This window comes from Nerophis ophidion, linkage group LG23 (genome assembly GCF_033978795.1).
Source record: "Nerophis ophidion isolate RoL-2023_Sa linkage group LG23, RoL_Noph_v1.0, whole genome shotgun sequence".
Lineage (NCBI taxonomy): Eukaryota > Metazoa > Chordata > Actinopteri > Syngnathiformes > Syngnathidae > Nerophis > Nerophis ophidion.
This window is the reverse complement of record NC_084633.1, coordinates 34,488,888-34,508,578: the sequence shown is the minus strand read 5'-3', so window position 1 is coordinate 34,508,578 and position 19,691 is coordinate 34,488,888. Positions and strand designations below refer to the sequence as shown.

At 39.1% G+C, this 19,691-nt stretch overlaps 1 protein-coding gene across 1 annotated transcript in view; it reads right to left on the bottom strand.

Annotated features, from left to right (window-relative positions):
* LOC133541137 (germ cell-specific gene 1-like protein) overlaps nt 1–17,329 on the bottom strand; it is a 78,409-nt gene extending 61,080 nt beyond the window's left edge. The window contains exons 1-2 of the mRNA XM_061884244.1: nt 17,087–17,329; nt 3,314–3,614 (exon numbers count right to left, since the gene is read on the bottom strand). Of these exons, the coding sequence (XP_061740228.1) occupies nt 3,314–3,611 (298 nt within the window). The 5' untranslated portion in view covers nt 3,612–3,614; nt 17,087–17,329. The remainder of the gene's footprint in view (nt 1–3,313; nt 3,615–17,086) is intronic.
* Nucleotides 17,330–19,691: the final 2,362 nt, after the last annotated feature.

The window sequence follows — 19,691 nt, the reverse complement described above, 5'->3', positions numbered from 1 at the left end:
AATCAATTCTGTTCAATCGATTCTGTATCGAATCGTCACCCCAGGAATAGTTTTCAGTTTGAATCGTTCAGTGCCTTAAGATTCACACCCCTGTTATTATTTGCTATGAATCTTTGGGCACCACACGATTCGATTAAATTTATGTAGTTGAAGATTCAATACAGAATCGATTCTCGATTCAAAACGATTCTCGATTCAAAATCAATGCTGTTGAGTTGATTATAATTTAAATCACTATCCCGGGAATCAGTCTGAATCGTTCGGTGCTCAAAGATTCACACCCCTATTTTAAATGATAGGGCTGTGAATTTTTGGGCACCACACCAACTCATTTCGTGGGCGTAAAGCTTTGATTCAGAATCGATTCTCAATTTCGAACGATTTATGAATTGAATTGTCACCCCAGGAATTGCAATCGGTATGAATCGTTCGGTGGCCAAAGATTCACAGCCCTACAATAAAACATTGCGAAAATCGGTTCAAATCAAAAGTCGTGTCGAATTGATTCTGAATCGAATAGTCACGTAGGAATCGGAATCGATTTGAATAGTTTGGTGCCCAAAGGCACCACACGATTCGATTCAATTCATGGGGGTGATGATTTTCGATTCAAAATGTATACTGTTGAATCGATTCTAATCGAATCATCACCCCAGGAATTGGTATCGGTTTGAATCCTTCAGTGCCTTAAGATTCACACCCCTGTTATTATTTGCTATGAATCTTTGGGCACCACACGATTCGATTCAATTTATGTAGGTGAAGATTCAATTCAGAATTGATTCTCGATTCAAAATGCTTCTCGATTCAAAATCAATGCTGTTGAGTTGATTATAATTCAAATCAGCATCCCGGGAATTGGTCTGAATCGTTCGGTGCTCAAAGATTCACACCCTTATTTTAAATGATAGGGCTGTGAATCTTTGGGCACCACACCAACTCATTTCATGGGGGTAAAGCTTTGATTCAGAATCGATTCTCAATTTCAAACGATTTACGAATTGAATTGTCACCCCAGGAATTGCAATCGGTTTGAATCGTTCGGTGGCCAAAGATTCACAGCCCTACAATAAAACATTGCGAAAATCGGTTCAAATCAAAAGTCGTGTTGAATTGATTCTGAATCGAATAGTCACCTAGGAATCGGAATCGATTTGAATTGTTTGGTGACCAAAGATTCAGGGCACAACACGATTCGATTCAATTCACGGGGTGAAGATTAGCTTTATAATCGATTCTTGACTCAAAACGATTTTTGATTCAAAATCAATTCTGGTCAATCGATTCTGTATCGAATCGTCACCCCAGGAATAGGTATCAGTTTGAATCGTTCAGTGCCTTAAGATTCACACCCCTGTTATTATTTGCTATGAATCTTTGGGCACCACACGATTCGATTCAATTTATGTAGTTGAAGATTCAATTCAGAATCGATTCTCGATTCAAAACGATTCTCGATTCAAAATCAATGCTGTTGAGTTGATTATAATTTAAATCACTATCCCGGGAATCAGTCTGAATCGTTCGGTGCTCAAAGATTCACACCCCTATTTTAAATGATAGGGCTGTGAATCTTTGGGCACCACACCAACTCATTTCGTGGGGGTAAAGCTTTGATTCAGAATCGATTCTCAATTTCGAACGATTTACGAATTGAATTGTCACCCCAGGAATTGCAATCGGTATGAATCGTTCGGTGGCCAAAGATTCACAGCCCTACAATAAAACATTACGAAAATCGGTTCAAATCAAAAGTCGTGTTGAATTGATTCTGAATCGAATAGTCACCTAGGAATCGGAATCGATTTGAATTGTTTGGTGCCCAAAGGCACCACACGATTCGATTCAATTCATGGGGGTGATGATTTTCGATTCAAAATGTATACTGTTGAATCGATTCTAATTGAATCATCACCCCAGGAATTGGTATCGGTTTGAATCCTTCAGTGCCTTAAGATTCACACCCCTGTTATTATTTGCTATGAATCTTTGGGCACCACACGATTCGATTCAATTTATGTAGGTGAAGATTCAATTCAGAATTGATTCTCGATTCAAAATGCTTCTCGATTCAAAATCAATGCTGTTGAGTTGATTCTAATTTAAATCAACATCCCGGGAATTGGTCTGAATCGTTCGGTGCTCAAAGATTCACACCCCTATTTTAAATGATAGGGCTGTGAATCTTTGGGCACCACACCAACTCATTTCTTGGGGGTAAAGCTTTGATTCAGAATCGATTCTCAATTTCGAACGATTTATGAATTGAATTGTCACCCCAGGAATTGCAATCGGTATGAATCGTTCGGTGGCCAAAGATTCACAGCCCTACAATAAAACATTGCGAAAATCGGTTCAAATCAAAAGTCGTGTTGAATTGATTCTGAATCGAATAGTCACCTAGGAATCGGAATCGATTTTAATTGTTTGGTGCCCAAAGGCACCACACGATTCGATTCAATTCATGGGGGTGATGATTTTCGATTCAAAATGTATACTGTTGAATCGATTCTAATCGAATCATCACCCCAGGAATTGGTATCGGTTTGAATCCTTCAGTGCCTTAAGATTCACACCCCTGTTATTATTTGCTATGAATCTTTGGGCACCACACGATTCGATTCAATTTATGTAGGTGAAGGTTCAATTCAGAATTGATTCTCGATTCAAAATGCTTCTCGATTCAAAATCAATGCTGTTGAGTTGATTATAATTCAAATCAGCATCCCGGGAATTGGTCTGAATCGTTCGGTGCTCAAAGATTCACACCCTTATTTTAAATGATAGGGCTGTGAATCTTTGAGCACCACACCAACTCATTTCATGGGTGTAAAGCTTTGATTCAGAATCGATTCTCAATTTCAAACGATTTACGAATTGAATTGTCACCCCAAGAATTGCAATCGGTTTGAATCGTTCGGTGGCCAAAGATTCACAGCCCTACAATAAAACATTGCGAAAATCGGTTCAAATCAGAAGTCTGAATCGAATCGTCACCTAGGAATCGGAATCGATTTGAATTGTTTGGTGCCCAAAGATTCAGGGCACCACTCGATTCGATTCAATTCATGGGGGTGACGATTTTCGATTCAGAACTTATACTGTTAAATCGACTCTGAATCAAATCGTCACCTCAGGAATCAGAATCGGTTTGAATCGTTCGGTGCCCAAAGATTCACACCTTTATTATTATTTGCAGGGATGTGAATCTTTGGGCACCACGTGATTCGATTCAATTTATGGAGGTGAAGATTCGATTCAGAATCGATTCTCGATTCAAAATCACTGCAGTTAAATGGATTGTGATCCTCACCCCAAGCGTCTGTGTAGATGTTCTCCTCGCAGATGAGGAAGAGGCCCGTGTGGAAGGTGGGGAAGACGAAGCGGTCGTCTCCGGTCTCCCAGGAGAACTGGATGCTGGAGGAGTTGGACACGCCGGGGACGGGGATGCATTTGCTGTGCTTGACGGGCGAACACAGCGGCTTGGGCACCTTCTGCCTGCCCTCACACCAGTAGGAGGACAGCAGCGCCATGACGGCCAGGCAGAGGGACGCCACGGTCTGGACGAAGGAGGTCGGGGGGGAACGCACCTGGCGTAGGAACGCCGTCATTTCCTGGCAGAGCAGAAAAGCAGGTAAAGTCAGCGGCGTACTTTCAGTAGGAGTGTCAAAAAACAGGGATTTTCAAATCAACCCTTTTTGTAATGACGTTTAAAAAGGAATCCATTTTTGAAAATGTGGACAATTAAAAAGGAATCTATATTTAAAAATGTGGACGATTAAAAAGGAATCTATGTTTAAAAATGTGGACAATTAAAAAGGAATCTATGTTTAAAAATGTGGACAATCAAAAAGGAATCAATGTTTGAAAATGTGGACGATTAAAAAGGAATTATTGTTTAAAATGTGGACGATTAAAAAGGAATCTATGTTTAAAAATGTGGACAATCAAAAAGGAATCAATGTTTGAAAATGTGGACGATTAAAAAGGAATCTATGTTTAAAAATGTGGACAATCAAAAAGGAATCAATGTTTGAAAATGTGGACGATTAAAAAGGAATCAATGTTTAAAAATGTGGACAATCAAAAAGGAATCAATGTTTGAAAATGTGGACGATTAAAAAGGGATCTATGATTAAAAATGTGGACAATTAAAAATGAATCTATGTTTAAAAATGTGGACAATCAAAAAGGAATCAATGTTTGAAAATGTGGACGATTAAAAAGGGATCTATGTTTAAAAATGTGGACAATTAAAAAGGAATCTATGTTTAATAATGTGGACAATCAAAAAGGAATCTATGTTTAAAAATGTGGACAATCAAAAAGGAATCAATGTTTGAAAATGTGGACGATTAAAAAGGGATCTATGTTTAAAAATGTGGACAATTAAAAAGGAATCTATGTTTAATAATGTGGACAATCAAAAAGGAATCTATGTTTAAAAATGTGGACAATCAAAAAGGAATCAATGTTTGAAAATGTGGACGATTAAAAAGGAATCTATGTTTAAAAATGTGGACAATCAAAAAGGAATCAATGTTTGAAAATGTGGACGATTAAAAAGGGATCTATGTTTAAAAATGTGGACGATTAAAAAGGAATCTATGTTTAAAAATGCGGACCAATAAAAAGGAATTATTACTACTAAACGTATTATATGAAACCGTAATTACGAACATTGGTATTTGAAAATATTTCCACCATTAATAATTTCCTTGACAATCTATTGAAAAACTGTATTGTGTTAGGGTTACGAAGAACAACTAAAAACTGTTTTGTTCGATCGGCCGTTTTACTACCCTTTACAAACACCACTTGGAAACAATTAAGGTATGTAAATAAATATTTCTGTGTAAATAAATAATTTCACTACATATATATCCGCCACTTATAGTCAGGTTCGGCTAATTTATGGAACAATTAATTTTTCCTGTAAAATTTAGTGGGAGTGACTTGTATACCGACACACTCTATAGTCCGGTAGATTAGTCGTTACTAGTAAAAGTATATGACACCGTTATTACGAACAGTGGTATTAGAAAATATTTCCAATTTCTTTAATTTCCTTGACAGTCTATTGAAACTCTGTATTTTGTGAGGGTTACGAAGTACAACTAAAAACCGTTTTGTTCGATCGGCCGTTTTACTACCCTTTACAAACACCATTTGGAAACAATTAAGGTATGTAAATAAACATTTCTTAAATATTTCTGTGTAAATAAATCATTTGACAACGTAAATATCTGCAACTTTTAGTCAGGTGCGGCTAATTTATGGAACAATTAGTTTTTCTTGTAAAATTTAGTGGGAGCGACTTGTATACCGACACACTCTATAGTCCGGTAGATTAGTCGTTACTAGTAAACGTATCGTACGACACCGTTATTACGAACAGTGGTATTAGAAAATATTTCCAACATTATTAATTTCCTTGTTAATCTATCGAAAAACTGTATTTTGTGAGGGTTACGAAGTACAACTAAGAACCGTTTTGTTCGATCGGCCGTTTTACTACCCTTTACAAACACCGTTTGGAAACAATTAAGGTATGTAAATAAACATTTCCTAAATATTTCTGTGTAAAAAAACTTTTCACAACGGAAATATCTGCAACTTATAGTCAGGCGCAGTTAATTTATGGAACAATTAGTTTTTCTTGTAAAATTTAGTGGGAGCGACTTGTATACCGACACGCTCTATAATCCGGTAGATTAGTCGTTACTAGTAAAAGTATTATATGACACCGTTATTACGAACAGTGGTATTAGAAAATATTTCCAACATTATTAATTTCCTTGACAATCTATTGAAACTCTGTATTTTGTGAGGGTTACGAAGTACAACTAAAATCGGTTTTGTTCGATTGGCCGTTTTACTACCCTTTACAAACACCGTTTGGAAAGAAATAAGGTATGTTAATAAACATTTCTGTGTAAATAAATCATTTCACTACACATATATCCGCAACTTATAGTCAGGTTCGGCTAATATATGGGACAATTAATTTTTCCTGTAAAATTTTGTGGGAGCGACTTGTCCGGTAGATTGGTCGTATCTAGGAAAAGTATTATATGACACCGTTATTACGAACATTGGTATTAGAAAATATTTTTAACATTATTAATTTCCTTGACCATCTATTAAAAAACTGTATTTTGTGAGGGTTACGAAGTACAACTAAAAAACGTTTTGTTCGATCGGCCGTTTTACTACCCTTTACAAACACCGTTTGGAAACAAATAAGGTATGTTAATAAACATTTTTGTGTAAATAAATCATTTCACTACACATATATCCGCAACTTATAGTCAGGTTCGGCTAATATATGGAACAATTAATTTTTCCTGTAAAATTTTGTGGGAGCGACTTGTCCGGTAGATTAGTCGTATCTAGGAAAAGTATTATATGACACCGTTATTACGAACATTGGTATTAAAAAATATTTTTAACATTATTAATTTCCTTGACCATCTATTAAAAAACTGTATTTTGTGAGGGTTACGAAGTACAACTAAAAAACGTTTTGTTCGATCGGCCGTTTTACTACCCTTTACAAACACCGTTTGGAAACAATAAAGGTATGTAAATAAACATTTCCTAAATATTTCTGTGTAATAAATAATTTCACAACGTAAATATCTGCAATTTATAGTCAGGTGCGGCTAATTTATGGAACAATTAGTTTTTCCTGTAAAATTTAGTGGGAGCGACTTGTATACCGACACGCTCTATAGTCCGGTAGATTAGTCGTTACTAGTAAAAGTATATGACACCGTTATTAAGAACATTGGTATTAGAAAATATTTCCAACATTATTAATTTCCTTGACGATCTATTGAAAAACTGTATTTTGTGAGGGTTACGAAGTACAACTAAAAACTGTTTTGTTCGATCGGCTGTTTTACTACCTTTTACTAACACCGTTTGGAAACAAATAAGGTATGTAAATAAACATTTCTGTGTAAATAAATAATTTCACTACATATTTTTCCGCAACTTATAGTCAGGTTCGGCTAATATATGGAACAATGAGTTTTTCTTGTAAAATTTAGTGGGAGCGACTTATATACCGACACGCTCTATAGTCCGGTAGATTAGTAGTTACTAGTAAACGTATCGTACGACACCGTTATTACGAACAGTGGTATTAGAAAATATTTCCAACTTTTTTGATTTCCTTGACAATCTATTGAAAAAATGTATTTTGTGAGGGTTACGAAGTACAACTAAAAACTGTTTTGTTGGATAAGCCGTTTTACTACCCTTTACAAACACCATTTGGAAACAATTAAGGTATGTAAATAAACATTTCCTAAATATATCTGTGTAAATAAATCATTTCACAATGTAATAAATATCTGCAACTTATAGTCAGATGTGTCTAATTTATGGAACAATTAGTTTTTCTTGTAAAATTTAGTGGGAGCGACTTGTATGCCGACACACTCCATAGTCCGGTGGATTAGTCGTTACTAGTAAACGTATCTTACGACACCGTTATTACGAACAGTGGTATTAGAAAATATTTCCAACTTTATTAATTTCCTTGACAATCCATTGAAACCCTATATTTTGTGAGGGTTATGAAGTACAACTAAAAACTGTTTTGTTCGATCGGCCGTTTTACTGCCTTTTACAAACACCGTTTGGAAAGAAATAAGGTATATTAATAAACATTTCTGTGTAAATAAATCATTTCACTACATATATATCCGCAACTTATAGTCAGGTTCGGCTAATATATGGAACAATTAATTTTTCCTGTAAAATTTAGTGGGAGCGACTTGTCCGGTAGATTAGTCGTTACTAGTAAACGTATTATACGACACAGTTATTACGAACATTGGTATTAGAAAATATTTCCACATTTATTCATTTCCTTGACTAATACCTTTCGTCATAGTCAGACCTATTTTCTCCAGAGTGAAATGAGAAGATAACCGATCAAAACAAAATCACGCCGACGAAGAAGACGACCAAATTAACTGATGAATAAAAACGAAGTGAAATTGTTGAAAGAAACAAAAATCCAATCGTATTTAATTTTGTCTTGTAAGATAGGTGGGGCAATTTATTAAACCCTGTATTTTGAGAGGGTTTACGAAGTACAACGAAAAACTGTTTTGTTTGATAAGCATTTACTGCCCTTTACAGACAACGTTTGGTAACAATTGAGGTATGTGAATAAACATTAACTGAATATTTCTGTGTAAATAACTATTTTTACAACGTATATATCTGCGACATATATATGGCAAAACATTTTTTTTCTGTTTTGTTTGATCAGGAGTTTTACTGCCGTGTTTTATGTACAATTTGGATACAATTAAGATACATAAATAAACATTTCCAGAATATTTCTGTGTAAATAACTAATTTCACAACGTATATATCTGCGTCTTATACTCTGGTGAGACTAGTATATGTACAAACCCCGTTTCCATATGAGTTGGGAACTTGTGTTAGATGTAAATATAAACAGAATACAATGAGTTGTCAATCCTTTTCAACCCATATTCAGTTGAATATGCTACAAAGACAACATATTTGATGTTCAAACTGATAAACATTTTTTTTATTGCGAATAATTATTAACTTTAGAATTTGATGCCAGCAACACATGACAAAGAAGTTGGGAAAAGTGGCAATAAATACTGATAAAGTTGAGAAATGCTCATCAAACACTTATTTGGAACATCCCACAGGTGTGCAGGCTAATTGGGAACAAGTGGGTGCCATGATTGGGTATAAAAACAGCTTCCATGAAATACTAAGTATTTCACAAACAAGGATGGGGTGAGGGTCACCAATTTGTAAGCAAATTGTCGAACAGTTTTAGAACATTTCTCAATGAGCTATTGCAAAGAATTTAGGGATTTTACCATCTACGGTCTGTAAAATCATCAAAAGGTTCAGAGAATCTGGAGAAATCACTGCACGTAAGCAATGACATTACGGACTTTTGATCCCTCACGCGGTACTGCATCAAAAACCGACATCAGTGTGTAAAGGATATCACCACATGGGCTCAGGAGCACTTCATAAAACCACTGTCAGTAACTACAGTTGGTCGCTACATCTGTAAGTGCAAGTTAAAACTCTACTATGCAAAGCGAAAGCCATTTATCAACAACACCCAGGAACGCCGCCGGCTTCCCTGGGCCCGAGCTCATCTAAGATGGACTGATCAAAAGTGGAAAAGTGTTCTGTGGTCTGACGAGTCCACATTTTAAATTATATTTGGAAACTGTGGACATGGTGTCCTTTGGAACAAAGAGGAAAATAACCATCCAGATCTTTATAGGCGCAAAGTTCAAAAGCCAGCATCTGTGATGGTATGGGGGTGTATTAGTGCCCAAGGCATGTGTACCTTACACAATGCACCATTAATGTTGAATGGTCCATACAGGTTTTGGAGCAAAACATGTTGTCATCAAAGCAACGTTATCATGGACGCCCCTGCTTATTTCAGCAAAACAATGCCAAGCCACGTGTTACAACAGTGTGGCTTCGTAGTAAAAGAGTGCGGGTACGTTCCTGGCCCGCCTGCAGTCCAGACCTGTCTCCCATTGAAAAATTGTGCCGCATTATGAAGCGTAAAATACGACAAGACCCCGTACTGTTGAACAACTTAGGCTGTACATCAAGCAAGAATGGGAAATAATTTTACTTTCAAAGCTTCAACAATTAGTTTCTTCAGTTCCCAAACGTTTATTGAGTGTTGTTAAACGAAAAGGTGATGTAACACAGTGGTGAACATGCCCTTTCCCAACTACTTTGTCACGTATTGCAGCCATGAAATTCCAAATTAATTATCATTTGAAAAAAAAAATAAAGTTTATGAGTTTGAACATCAAATATCTTGTCTTTGTAGCATATTCAATTGAATATGGGTTGAAAAGGATTCGCAAATCATTGCATTCCGTTTATATTTACATCTAACACAATTTCCCAACTCATGGAAACAGGGTTTGTAATTTTAATGTTTTTCTGTTTTGTTTTGTTTAGCCGTTTTACTGCCATGTTTTATGTACAATTTGGAAACAATTAAGGTATGTAAATAAACAATTACAGAATATTTCTGTGTAAATAACTCAATTCACAACGTAAAAAACTGCAACTTATTGTCCGGTGCGACCAATACATGGAATTTAAATGTTTTTCTGTTTTGTTTGATCAGCCGTTTTACTGCCGTGTTTTATGTACAATTTGCAAACAATTAAGGTACGAAAATAAACATTTTCAGAATATTTCTGTGTAAAAAACAAATTTCACAACGTATATATCTGCGACTTGTACTCTGGTGCAACTAGTATATGTACTTTAAATGTTTTTCTGTTTTGTTTTTATTAGCAGTTTTACTGCCATGTTTTATTTACAATTTGGAAACAATTAAGGTATGTAAATAAACATTTACAGAATATTTCTGTGTAAATAACTCAATTCACAACGTATAAATCTGCAACTTATAGTCCGGTGCGACCAATACATGGAATTTAAATGTTTTTCTGTTTTGTTTGATCAGCCGTTTTACTGCCGTGTTTTATGTACAATTTGGAAACAATTAAGGTTTGTAAATTAATATTTACAGAATACTTCTGTGTAAATAACTCATTTCACAATGTTTCGAAATACACAGGACAAGATGTTAAAATCCAAAGAGCCACCTCCTACCTCCCGTGTTGAAGACTTAAAGACACCGAGTTATTTTCGGAGTTGCTGCAGGCTGGGCAGACGCATCATTCGGGTTTTCAAGTGGGCTCCTACTCTCATGGACGTTTCGCTGACTGGACCCACGACGCCTCAAGTAGGTTCAGCGGTGCATTCTGGCGTCCCAGAAGCACCCTCCTCTGCATCTGACCAGCCTCAGCATGAGTATTGATTTATTTTGGTGACCAGTTGGGGTCTTTCCTCCTTAGCCAGAGCCATTGGCTGCTCCGCTCTGCCACCCGAGATGTTTCCTTGATGGCCTGACGTAGAGCTTGACCGCCATCAGCCTTATTGTTGATGTTGCCACAAAACCCCGACATCCAACTTCTACGGGGAAGATTCGTGTTTTCCAGCCTCGCCGTTCAGCCTCTGCAGCGAGCTCTGCATACCGGAGCTTTTTACGCTCAAAAGCGTCCTCCACCGCATCCTCCCAAGGGACTGCGAGTTCAACAAAGTACACGATGTGCTGGGAGTTGGACCACAGGACTAAGTCAGGCCGCAAGTTGGTAATTGCTATCTCTGGTGGAACGATGAGTTTTTTTAAACACGTCCACCAGCATCTGCCAGTCCCGGGCTACCTCCAGCTCTCCCAACCTGGGCCTTGATGGTGTCTTCCGTTGCCTTCGTTCCCCCTCTCGAACAAAGGCAACTGGCATATTCAGGTTGGGTGTCCTGGGTGGCAAGGAGTTGTTGTTTTTTCTCCTGCTTTCCAGGGTTGCTGCCAAGCATTTGAGTACTTTGTTGTGTCTCCAGGCGTATCGTCCTTGGGAGAGGCTCCCTTTACACCCAGTGAGGATGTGTCTGAGTGTCGCTGGTGTTGAGCATAGGGGGCAGGATGGAGCTTCACCCAGCCATTGGTTGAGGTTTGTGGGGGGGAAGAGGGGGGGAAGGGAGCAGGGGCGGTTCTAGGCATGCTTATATGAGGGGGCAGTCAGAAATGTGAAGGGGGCATCATGTGTACACATCATGCTCCAGCACTTTTTTTCTGTGCTTATAGTAACGATGCTTTCTTCATTGAAATGGGTCTTTAGCTATGTGTCCAACCCCAACCTGGAGTAGTGGATTGCACTTTGTCAGGCCTCTACCTTCAGACCTGTCCAACTTGGGTGTCCCACCTGAAGACTAAGCTCCTGCTGGTATAGCTCTTACGGTCACTGAGGCATGAAAACCCCCTGACCACAATAAGGTGGCAATCCCTAAGGGGGGGAAACATTAACAGTGCTGCCATATTTCCGACAGGGGAAACAGAAGCAGGCGTCTCGCAACACAGAATACTCCAGGCAGGATTGAATGATCTTAATGTTGTACCAAATGCACGCTTTGGGTAGCCACCCAGTATTGGCTGGGATGGTGCGTTGCCATTTAAGTCACTGGGTAGCTGAGCAGGCTGCTTTGGGGGAGCGCTTGTTGGGGGGATGGAGGGAGCTGGGGCAGGAGAAACAGTGCTTGCTGGGGCTAAAGTTGCAGTATTGCTAGCTGCTGTCCCTGATGTACTAGCAGTAGCATCATTGCTACTACTACATGCAGGAGCAGGACTAGACTTTTTAAATACTCTGAGCTGCTGGAAGCTGGAGCAGAAAATAAGTAAGCTTGAACAACAACAGAAAAAAACCGCTGTGATTACATGAAGAAAAACAACAACAGTACAGGACTATAGCCTGGGGCGGGGCTTTACGTAGGGGTCTGTCAGACACAGGTCACTTGTCTTCAGTTTGTCACATGCAGTGGACGTGGGCACTCATCTGGGCACAAAATTCATTCACTCCAATGTATGTGTGTTGCCCACTTGCTTGTAAATTGATGAAAACGGCTGCGTTTTTGTTTTTAGGTGTCTTGGTCATATCAAATGAAACTTATAATTTGTTTATTACAAAATGTAGATTGAAACATTAAAGGTTGATTATGTAGAATTACAAGAAAAACAACAGAAAAAAAATTCCAGCAGTCGATTGCCAGACCGTTGCTAAGTAAAACGGGTCGTTGCTAGGGACTCCGCTCTGAACAGAGGACAGCAGAGGACGACTGCTAAGCAGGATATATACCTTATGTTTCATTTTTACCCTCAATAACAGCATCATAAATGACTTGTAGCTTGTTACAGGGACAGTGGAGGCTCTCTGCCTTCCAAACCACTGCTGCTCAGAGCCTCCGCTGTCACTGCTCTCGTCAAGTTGTAAAAAAAAAAAAACAGGAACTCCGTAGCACCGAAAGTCCGCGATGATAAACGTGTTTATGACAGATAAGACTACACAAATACACCCATCCTAACAAGTATATGATAAATGTAGACAACTTTTCATTTTCTTTTACTTTCATACCTCAACAGTGGTTGGATGTTTACTGAGGGCTGAGGGGTGTGTGCGGGTGTGTGTCTGCTGCGCAGCCTGTGGAATGTTGAATGCACGCACAGCGGAGGGAGGGATGAGAGGGAAGCCGACACTACTATATCGTGTGTATCCCTTTTTCGGCGGATTTTTCCGCTAGTGCAGATAATTTTGTCAACTTGTAATGTAGTAATTTTGTGAGTTTATTAAAATTTGCTTTCTCAAATTTTGATTTGAGGGGGAAAGACATTTATTTAAGGGGGCTCTGCCCCCTCTTCCCCTATGGTGGGAAGGACATCATAGGTTGCTCAAAGTAGGAAACTTACCCTACTCGATTCCATCTCCCAAATGTCCCTCCAGCTGACCTTCCGTTTCTCCACCCCTTCCCACCTTTTCCACTGGCCCTGCTTAGCTTGCGCCACAGCCTTGGCATATCTATTCGACTCTTCCTGTCGACGGACCTCAGCCACGAACAGCTTGCGCCGCTCAGCAGAGGATGCCTTGTTCCAGGAAGGTTGATTCTCTCCAAGTCCCAATCCGGCTTTTCTATGCTGGACTTGGCCCACGATGTCAGCTTGTTGAAGAGCAGATTTTGCCTGCTGTACTGCGTTCTTAGCTGACCACTTCTTCCCTGCTGTCAGATTTGGGGCTGCAGCTCGGACCACAGTATCCTTCGACTCTGTTAGGGTCATCTCGAGCCTCACTTTGCAGCGTTTAAACTCCTCTGTCAGGCTAGAGAGAGGCAGTTCAAGTAACCCATGACCATACAGGCCGATGCTGCTCAGGCATCGAGGGACACCTAGCCACTTTCTAACGTAAGAGCTGATTGTTCTTTCCATTTTCTCTACTCTGGTGAGGGAGATACCATACATGGTTAGTGGCCACATGAGGCGGGGTGGTAACCCGAACTGGAGGCACCAGATTTTCAGCTTGCCAGGCCGCATAGATCTGTCAATATTCTTCAGACCTTTGGGGACTTCTTGCCTTAGCTTGTCTGCTTGCTCAGTGTCCTTCAGATTTGAGTCATACCACCTTCCCAGGCTCTTAATTGGCTTCTCTGGGGGACGGCGTGGCGAAGTTGGTAGAGTGGCTGTGCCAGTAATCTGAGAGCTACTGGTTCAATCCTTACCTTCTACCGTCCTAGTCACGTCCGTTGTGTCCTTGGGCAAGACACTTCACCCTCGGTCCTGATGGGTCCTGGTGAGCGCCTTGCACGGCAGCTCCCGCCGTCAGTGTGTGAATGTGCGAATGTGAAAATACTGTCAAAGCGCTTTGGGCTCCTTAAAAAGGGGTAGAAAAGCGTTATACAAGTACAACCCATTTACCATTTCTGTGACACTGTTGGAATGGGTTCTTCACCAATAAGAAACCTTTGTTCTGTCAGTTTGCCTCTGGTGATGGCGATGCTTCTTGATTTTGAAGCCTTAAATTTCATTCTGGCCCCAGTGATGTTCTCATGAAGCTTCCCTAGTAGGCGCCTGGTGCAGGGTGCTGTAGTTGTTATGGTTGTCATGTCATCCATATAGGCCCTGAGAGGAAGTAGGCGAATTCCGGAACTCAGCTGTTCGCCACCCACTACCCACTTGGATGCTCGCATAATGACTTCCATTGCCATGATGAAGGCCAACGGGGAGATGGTACACCCTGCCATTATTCCAAACCTCCATATGGTGCCAAGTGGTGGTGAAGTATGGTGTGGTAAAACAGAGCTGCAGATCTTCAAAGTATGCCTTGACAAGGTTGGTGATGGTCTCTGGTATCCTGAAGAAGTCAAAGGATGCCCAGATGAAACTGTGTGGGACAGAACCAAATGCATTGGTAAGGTCTAGGAAGACGATGTGGAGATCTATCCTCTCTTTCTTCGCAGCCTGGATTTGATGCCAGATTATGCTGGTGTGTTCGAGGCATCCGGAGAAACCTGGGATTCCTGCTTTTTGGACTGAGGTATCCACAAATCTATTCTTGTCCAGGTAGTAGGTCATCCTCTGGGCAACTACGCTAAAGAAAATCTTACCCTCGACATTGAGGAGGCTGATGGGGCGGAACTGGCTGATATCTATAGATTCCTTCTCCTTCGGAATCAAGACTCCCTTCTCCCAAGCCACACTCATTAGCCACCACAGGAAGCGAAGTACATCGGGGGCACTCTTTTAGAGTCGATACGGAACTCCATTTGGCCCTGGGGCTGATGATGCTCTTGCCCGCTGTACTGCTTTCTCATTTTCACTCCATTTTGGGGGGCTAATGTCCATCTGGTGTTGGGGTTGTTCAATTGGTGGGATGTCCGATGGAATAGCTGTCTGCACGTTCTTCTTGTCATCCACAAACATTTCTCCCAGATGTTTCTCCAGCGCCTGCTTGGAGGTTTTTAGGTTTACCCCCTTTTCTTCAGTAAAAAATGATTTCACAAATTTAAAGGGGTCCATGAAAAAGCTTGATCTTGCACGTTCTTTCTTTTTCCGCTTTTTTCATATATCCGCGACTTATAGTCTGGTGCGGCTTATATATGGACAACTATTTTTTTCTGTTTTGTTTGATGAGCTGTTTTACTGCCGTGTTTTATGTACAAATTGGAAATAATTAGGGTTCGTAAAAAAACACTTACAAAATATTTCTGTGTAAATAACTAATCTCACAATGTAAATATCTGCGATTTATAGTCTAGTGTGGCTTATATATGGACAACTATTTTTTCTGTTTTGTTTGATGAGCCATTTTACTGCTGTGTTTTATGTACAATTTGGAAATAATTAGGGTACGTAAAAAACATTTACAAAATATTTCTGTGTAAATAACTAATCTCACAATGAATATATCTGCGATTTATAGTCTGGTGCGGCTTATATATGGACACCTATTTTTTTCAGTTTTGTTTGATGAGCCATTTTACTGCCGTGTTTTATGTACAATTTGGAAATAATTAAGGTCATGAAAAAAACATTTACAAAATATTTCTGTGTAAATAACTAATCTCACAATGTATATATCTGCGATTTATAGTCTGGTGCGGTTTATATATGGACAACTATTTTTTTCCTGTTTTGTTTGATGGGCCGTTTTACTGCCGTGTTTTATGTACAATTTGGAAACAATTAAGGTATGTAAATAAACATTTACAGAATATTTCTGCGTAAATAACTAAATTCACAACGTATTTATCTGCAACTTATACTCCGGTGCGACTAGTTTATGTAATTTAAATGTTTTTATGTTTTGTTTTGATTAGTCGTTTTACTGCCATGTTTTATGTACAATTTGGAAATAATTAAGGTATGTAAATAAACATTTACAGAATATGTCTGTGTAAATAACTAATTTCACTACGCATATATCGGTGTGGCTAATAAATGAAAAACTATTTTTTTCGTATAAAATTTAGTGGGTGTGCCTTATATGACTATCTACACATTTATTTAATTTGTATAACCTTTGACTGCAGGCAGAATTTAATTAGATTAACAGGTTTTCGGGTGAATATGAAAACATGGTAAACGAGTTCTTCAACAATAATTTTGCCGTGCAAAATAATTCAATTGACAGAATATTTATCGTAACACTGGAAGAACAACTTGGGATTATATCATCACTTTTATTAATATAGAAATGTAATAATAAAATAATAATAATATATTTTATTTGAAAAAAGCACTTTACATTGAGTAAATAACCTCAAAGTGCTACAGTGTATTAAAAAAAATAAAAATACAAACTAGAACAGCCTAATAGCTAGAACTAATATATATATATATATATATATATATATATATATATATATATATATATATATATATGTATATATGGTTTGTTTTAAAAAGAAGGGTTTTTAAGCCTTTTTTAAAAGTATCCACAGTCTGTGGTGCCCTCAGGTGGTCAGGGAGAGGGTTCCACGGACTGGGAGCGGCGGAGTAGAAAACCCTGTGCCCCATTGTTCGTAGCTTGGAGGTTGGAGGAGGTCACACTTACTTTAGTCGTCCAGGTTAAGTAAAGGCAACGTCGAGGAGAACAACGTGTTACTAATGCAAAGGAAGGAATAATATTACATTTCTCACCTGATGCAGCCTTGTCGGGTGTAAATTTGTGGTTTCTGCTCCTCATCCTCATCACTTTATGAGGGACAAAACCAGAGGCAGTCACATTAGAACCAACACACACACACACTTTTTTTTAATCCATATTAATCCACAGCAGACAACTCCGTTCCATCTGTTTTCATTTTGGCAACTCATTCCCAACTATTCCTGCCATCAACGTCTCCGCCTCCTGTCCCCTGTGGGCGCCACATCCTCTTTGCATCGCCGCGTCAACACGACCTTAACGTGATGAAAATGTGATTAAATTTTTTTTTTTAACAGATTGCGTGCTGGGGTCTGAAAGGTGCCAACACCAACAAGAACGCCAAGGACAACTTATTCAACCACTTGGACCTCAAATAAGCTTGTATTTTTGGGGCTTTTTTTACAACTCTAAATAAAAAACCCCGTTTCCATATGAGTTGGGAAATTGTGTTGGATGTAAATATAAACAGAAAACAATGATTTGCAAATCATTTTCAACCCATATTCAGTTGAATATGCTACAAAGACAACATATTTGATGTTCAAACTGATAAACAGTTTTTTTTTTCAAATAATCATTAACTTTAGATTTTAATGCCAGCAACACGTGACAAAGAAGTTGGGAAAAGTGGCAATACATACTGATAAAGTTGAGGAATGCTCATCAATCACTTATTTGGAACATCCCACAGGTGTGCAGGCTAATTAGAAACAGGTGGGTGCCATGATTGGGTATAAAAACAGCTTCACAAGAAAGGATGGGGCGTGGTACACCCCTTTGTCCACAACTGCGTGAGCAAATAGTCCAACATTTTAAGAACAACGTTCCTCAAAGTGCAATTGCAAGATATGTAGGGATTTCAACATCTAAGGTCCATAATATCACTAAAAGGTTCAGAAAATCTGGAGAAATCACTCCACGTAAGCGGGATGCCCGGAAACCAACATTGAATGACCGTGACCTTCCATCCCTCAGACGGCATTGCATCAAAATCCGACATCAATCTCTAAAGGATATCACCACATGGGCTCAGGAACACTTCAGAAAACCGCTGTCACCAAATACAGTTGGTCACTACAACTGTAAGTGCAAGTTAAAGCTCTACTATGCAAAGCGAAAGCTATTTATCAACAACATCCAGAAACACCGCCAGCTTCTCTGGGCCCGAGATCATCTAAGATGGACTGAGGCAAAGTGGAAAAGTGTTCTGTGGTCTGACGAGTCCACGTTTCAAACCGTTTTTGGAAATATTCGACAAAGGGGAAGCGAACCATCCAGACTGTTATCAACGCAAAGTTCAAAAACCAGCATGCGTGATGGTATGGGGGTGCATTAGTGCCCAACGCATGGGTAACTTTCACATCTGTGAAGGCACCATTAATGCTGAAAGGTACATGCAGGTTTTGGAACAACATATGCTGCCATCTAAGCGCCGTCTTTTTCATGGACGCCCCTGCTTATTTCAGCAAAACAATGCCAAGCCACATCCAGCACGTGTTACAACAGCGTGGCTTCGTAAAAAAAAGAGTGCGGCTACTTTCCTGGCCCGCCTGCAATCCAGACCCGTCTCCCATCGAATATGTGTGGCGCATTATGAAGCGTAAAATACGACAGAGGAGACTGTTGTACGACTGAAGCTCTACATAAAACAAGAATGGGAAATAATTCCACTTTCAAAGCTTCAACAATTAGTTTCCTCAGTTCCCAAACGTTTATTGAGTGTTGATAAAAGAAAAGGTGATGTAACACAGTGGTGAACATGACCTTTCCCAACTACTTTGGCACGTGTTGCAGCCATGAAATTCTAAGTTAATTATTATTTGCAAAAAAAATAAATAAATAAGTTTATGAGTTTGAACATCAAATATCTTGTCTTTGTAGCATATTCAACTGAATATGGGTTGAAAAGGATTTGCAAATCATTGTATTCCGTTTATTTTTACATCTAACACAATTTCCCAACTCATATGGAAACGGGGTTTGTACGTCTCGCATTCAAACTTTCTGATGTCAGCTAAAAAACAAGCAGTCTTGTAACGCATTTGCTTGTGCAAAGCGGGAAAGCCAGCTCAGGAGTGAAGGGATTTGTATGGCCCCGTTCTTGGGTGGGTCTTGCGTGAGAGGAAGGGAGTGTCGTTCATTTTGCAATGCAGTCTGCTGAAAAGGATGGAAAGCGCCGTGGCCAAAGTTGGAATTGCCACAAAACACATTTTAGGATAAATTAAATTGGATAGTGCATGTGTTAGGTTTCATGTGTCTGGTAAACTGTTGACGAATGGGCACATATCAATCCCCTTCTTACTGTAAATGTCCTCCAATAAGCACATGAGGTTGGTCTTTTCTCGTATTTTAACCAAGTCAGTTTCAAAATGTAAACATGCGAGGAAATAGACTATCCGGAGCCAGCAGCTACACAACAGCTAAGCACACAAGCTAAGAGTACATGTCCTTAATTGAGCAATATCGCAGTACACGTGTCAATATAAACAGGTATCAAATTACTGTATTTGCATATTACTTACATGTTGGATTCTTCAAAACAGAAGCGTGCTAGAAAGTACTCAGTAACAAACGTGTCCGCATCATTCAACATACTGC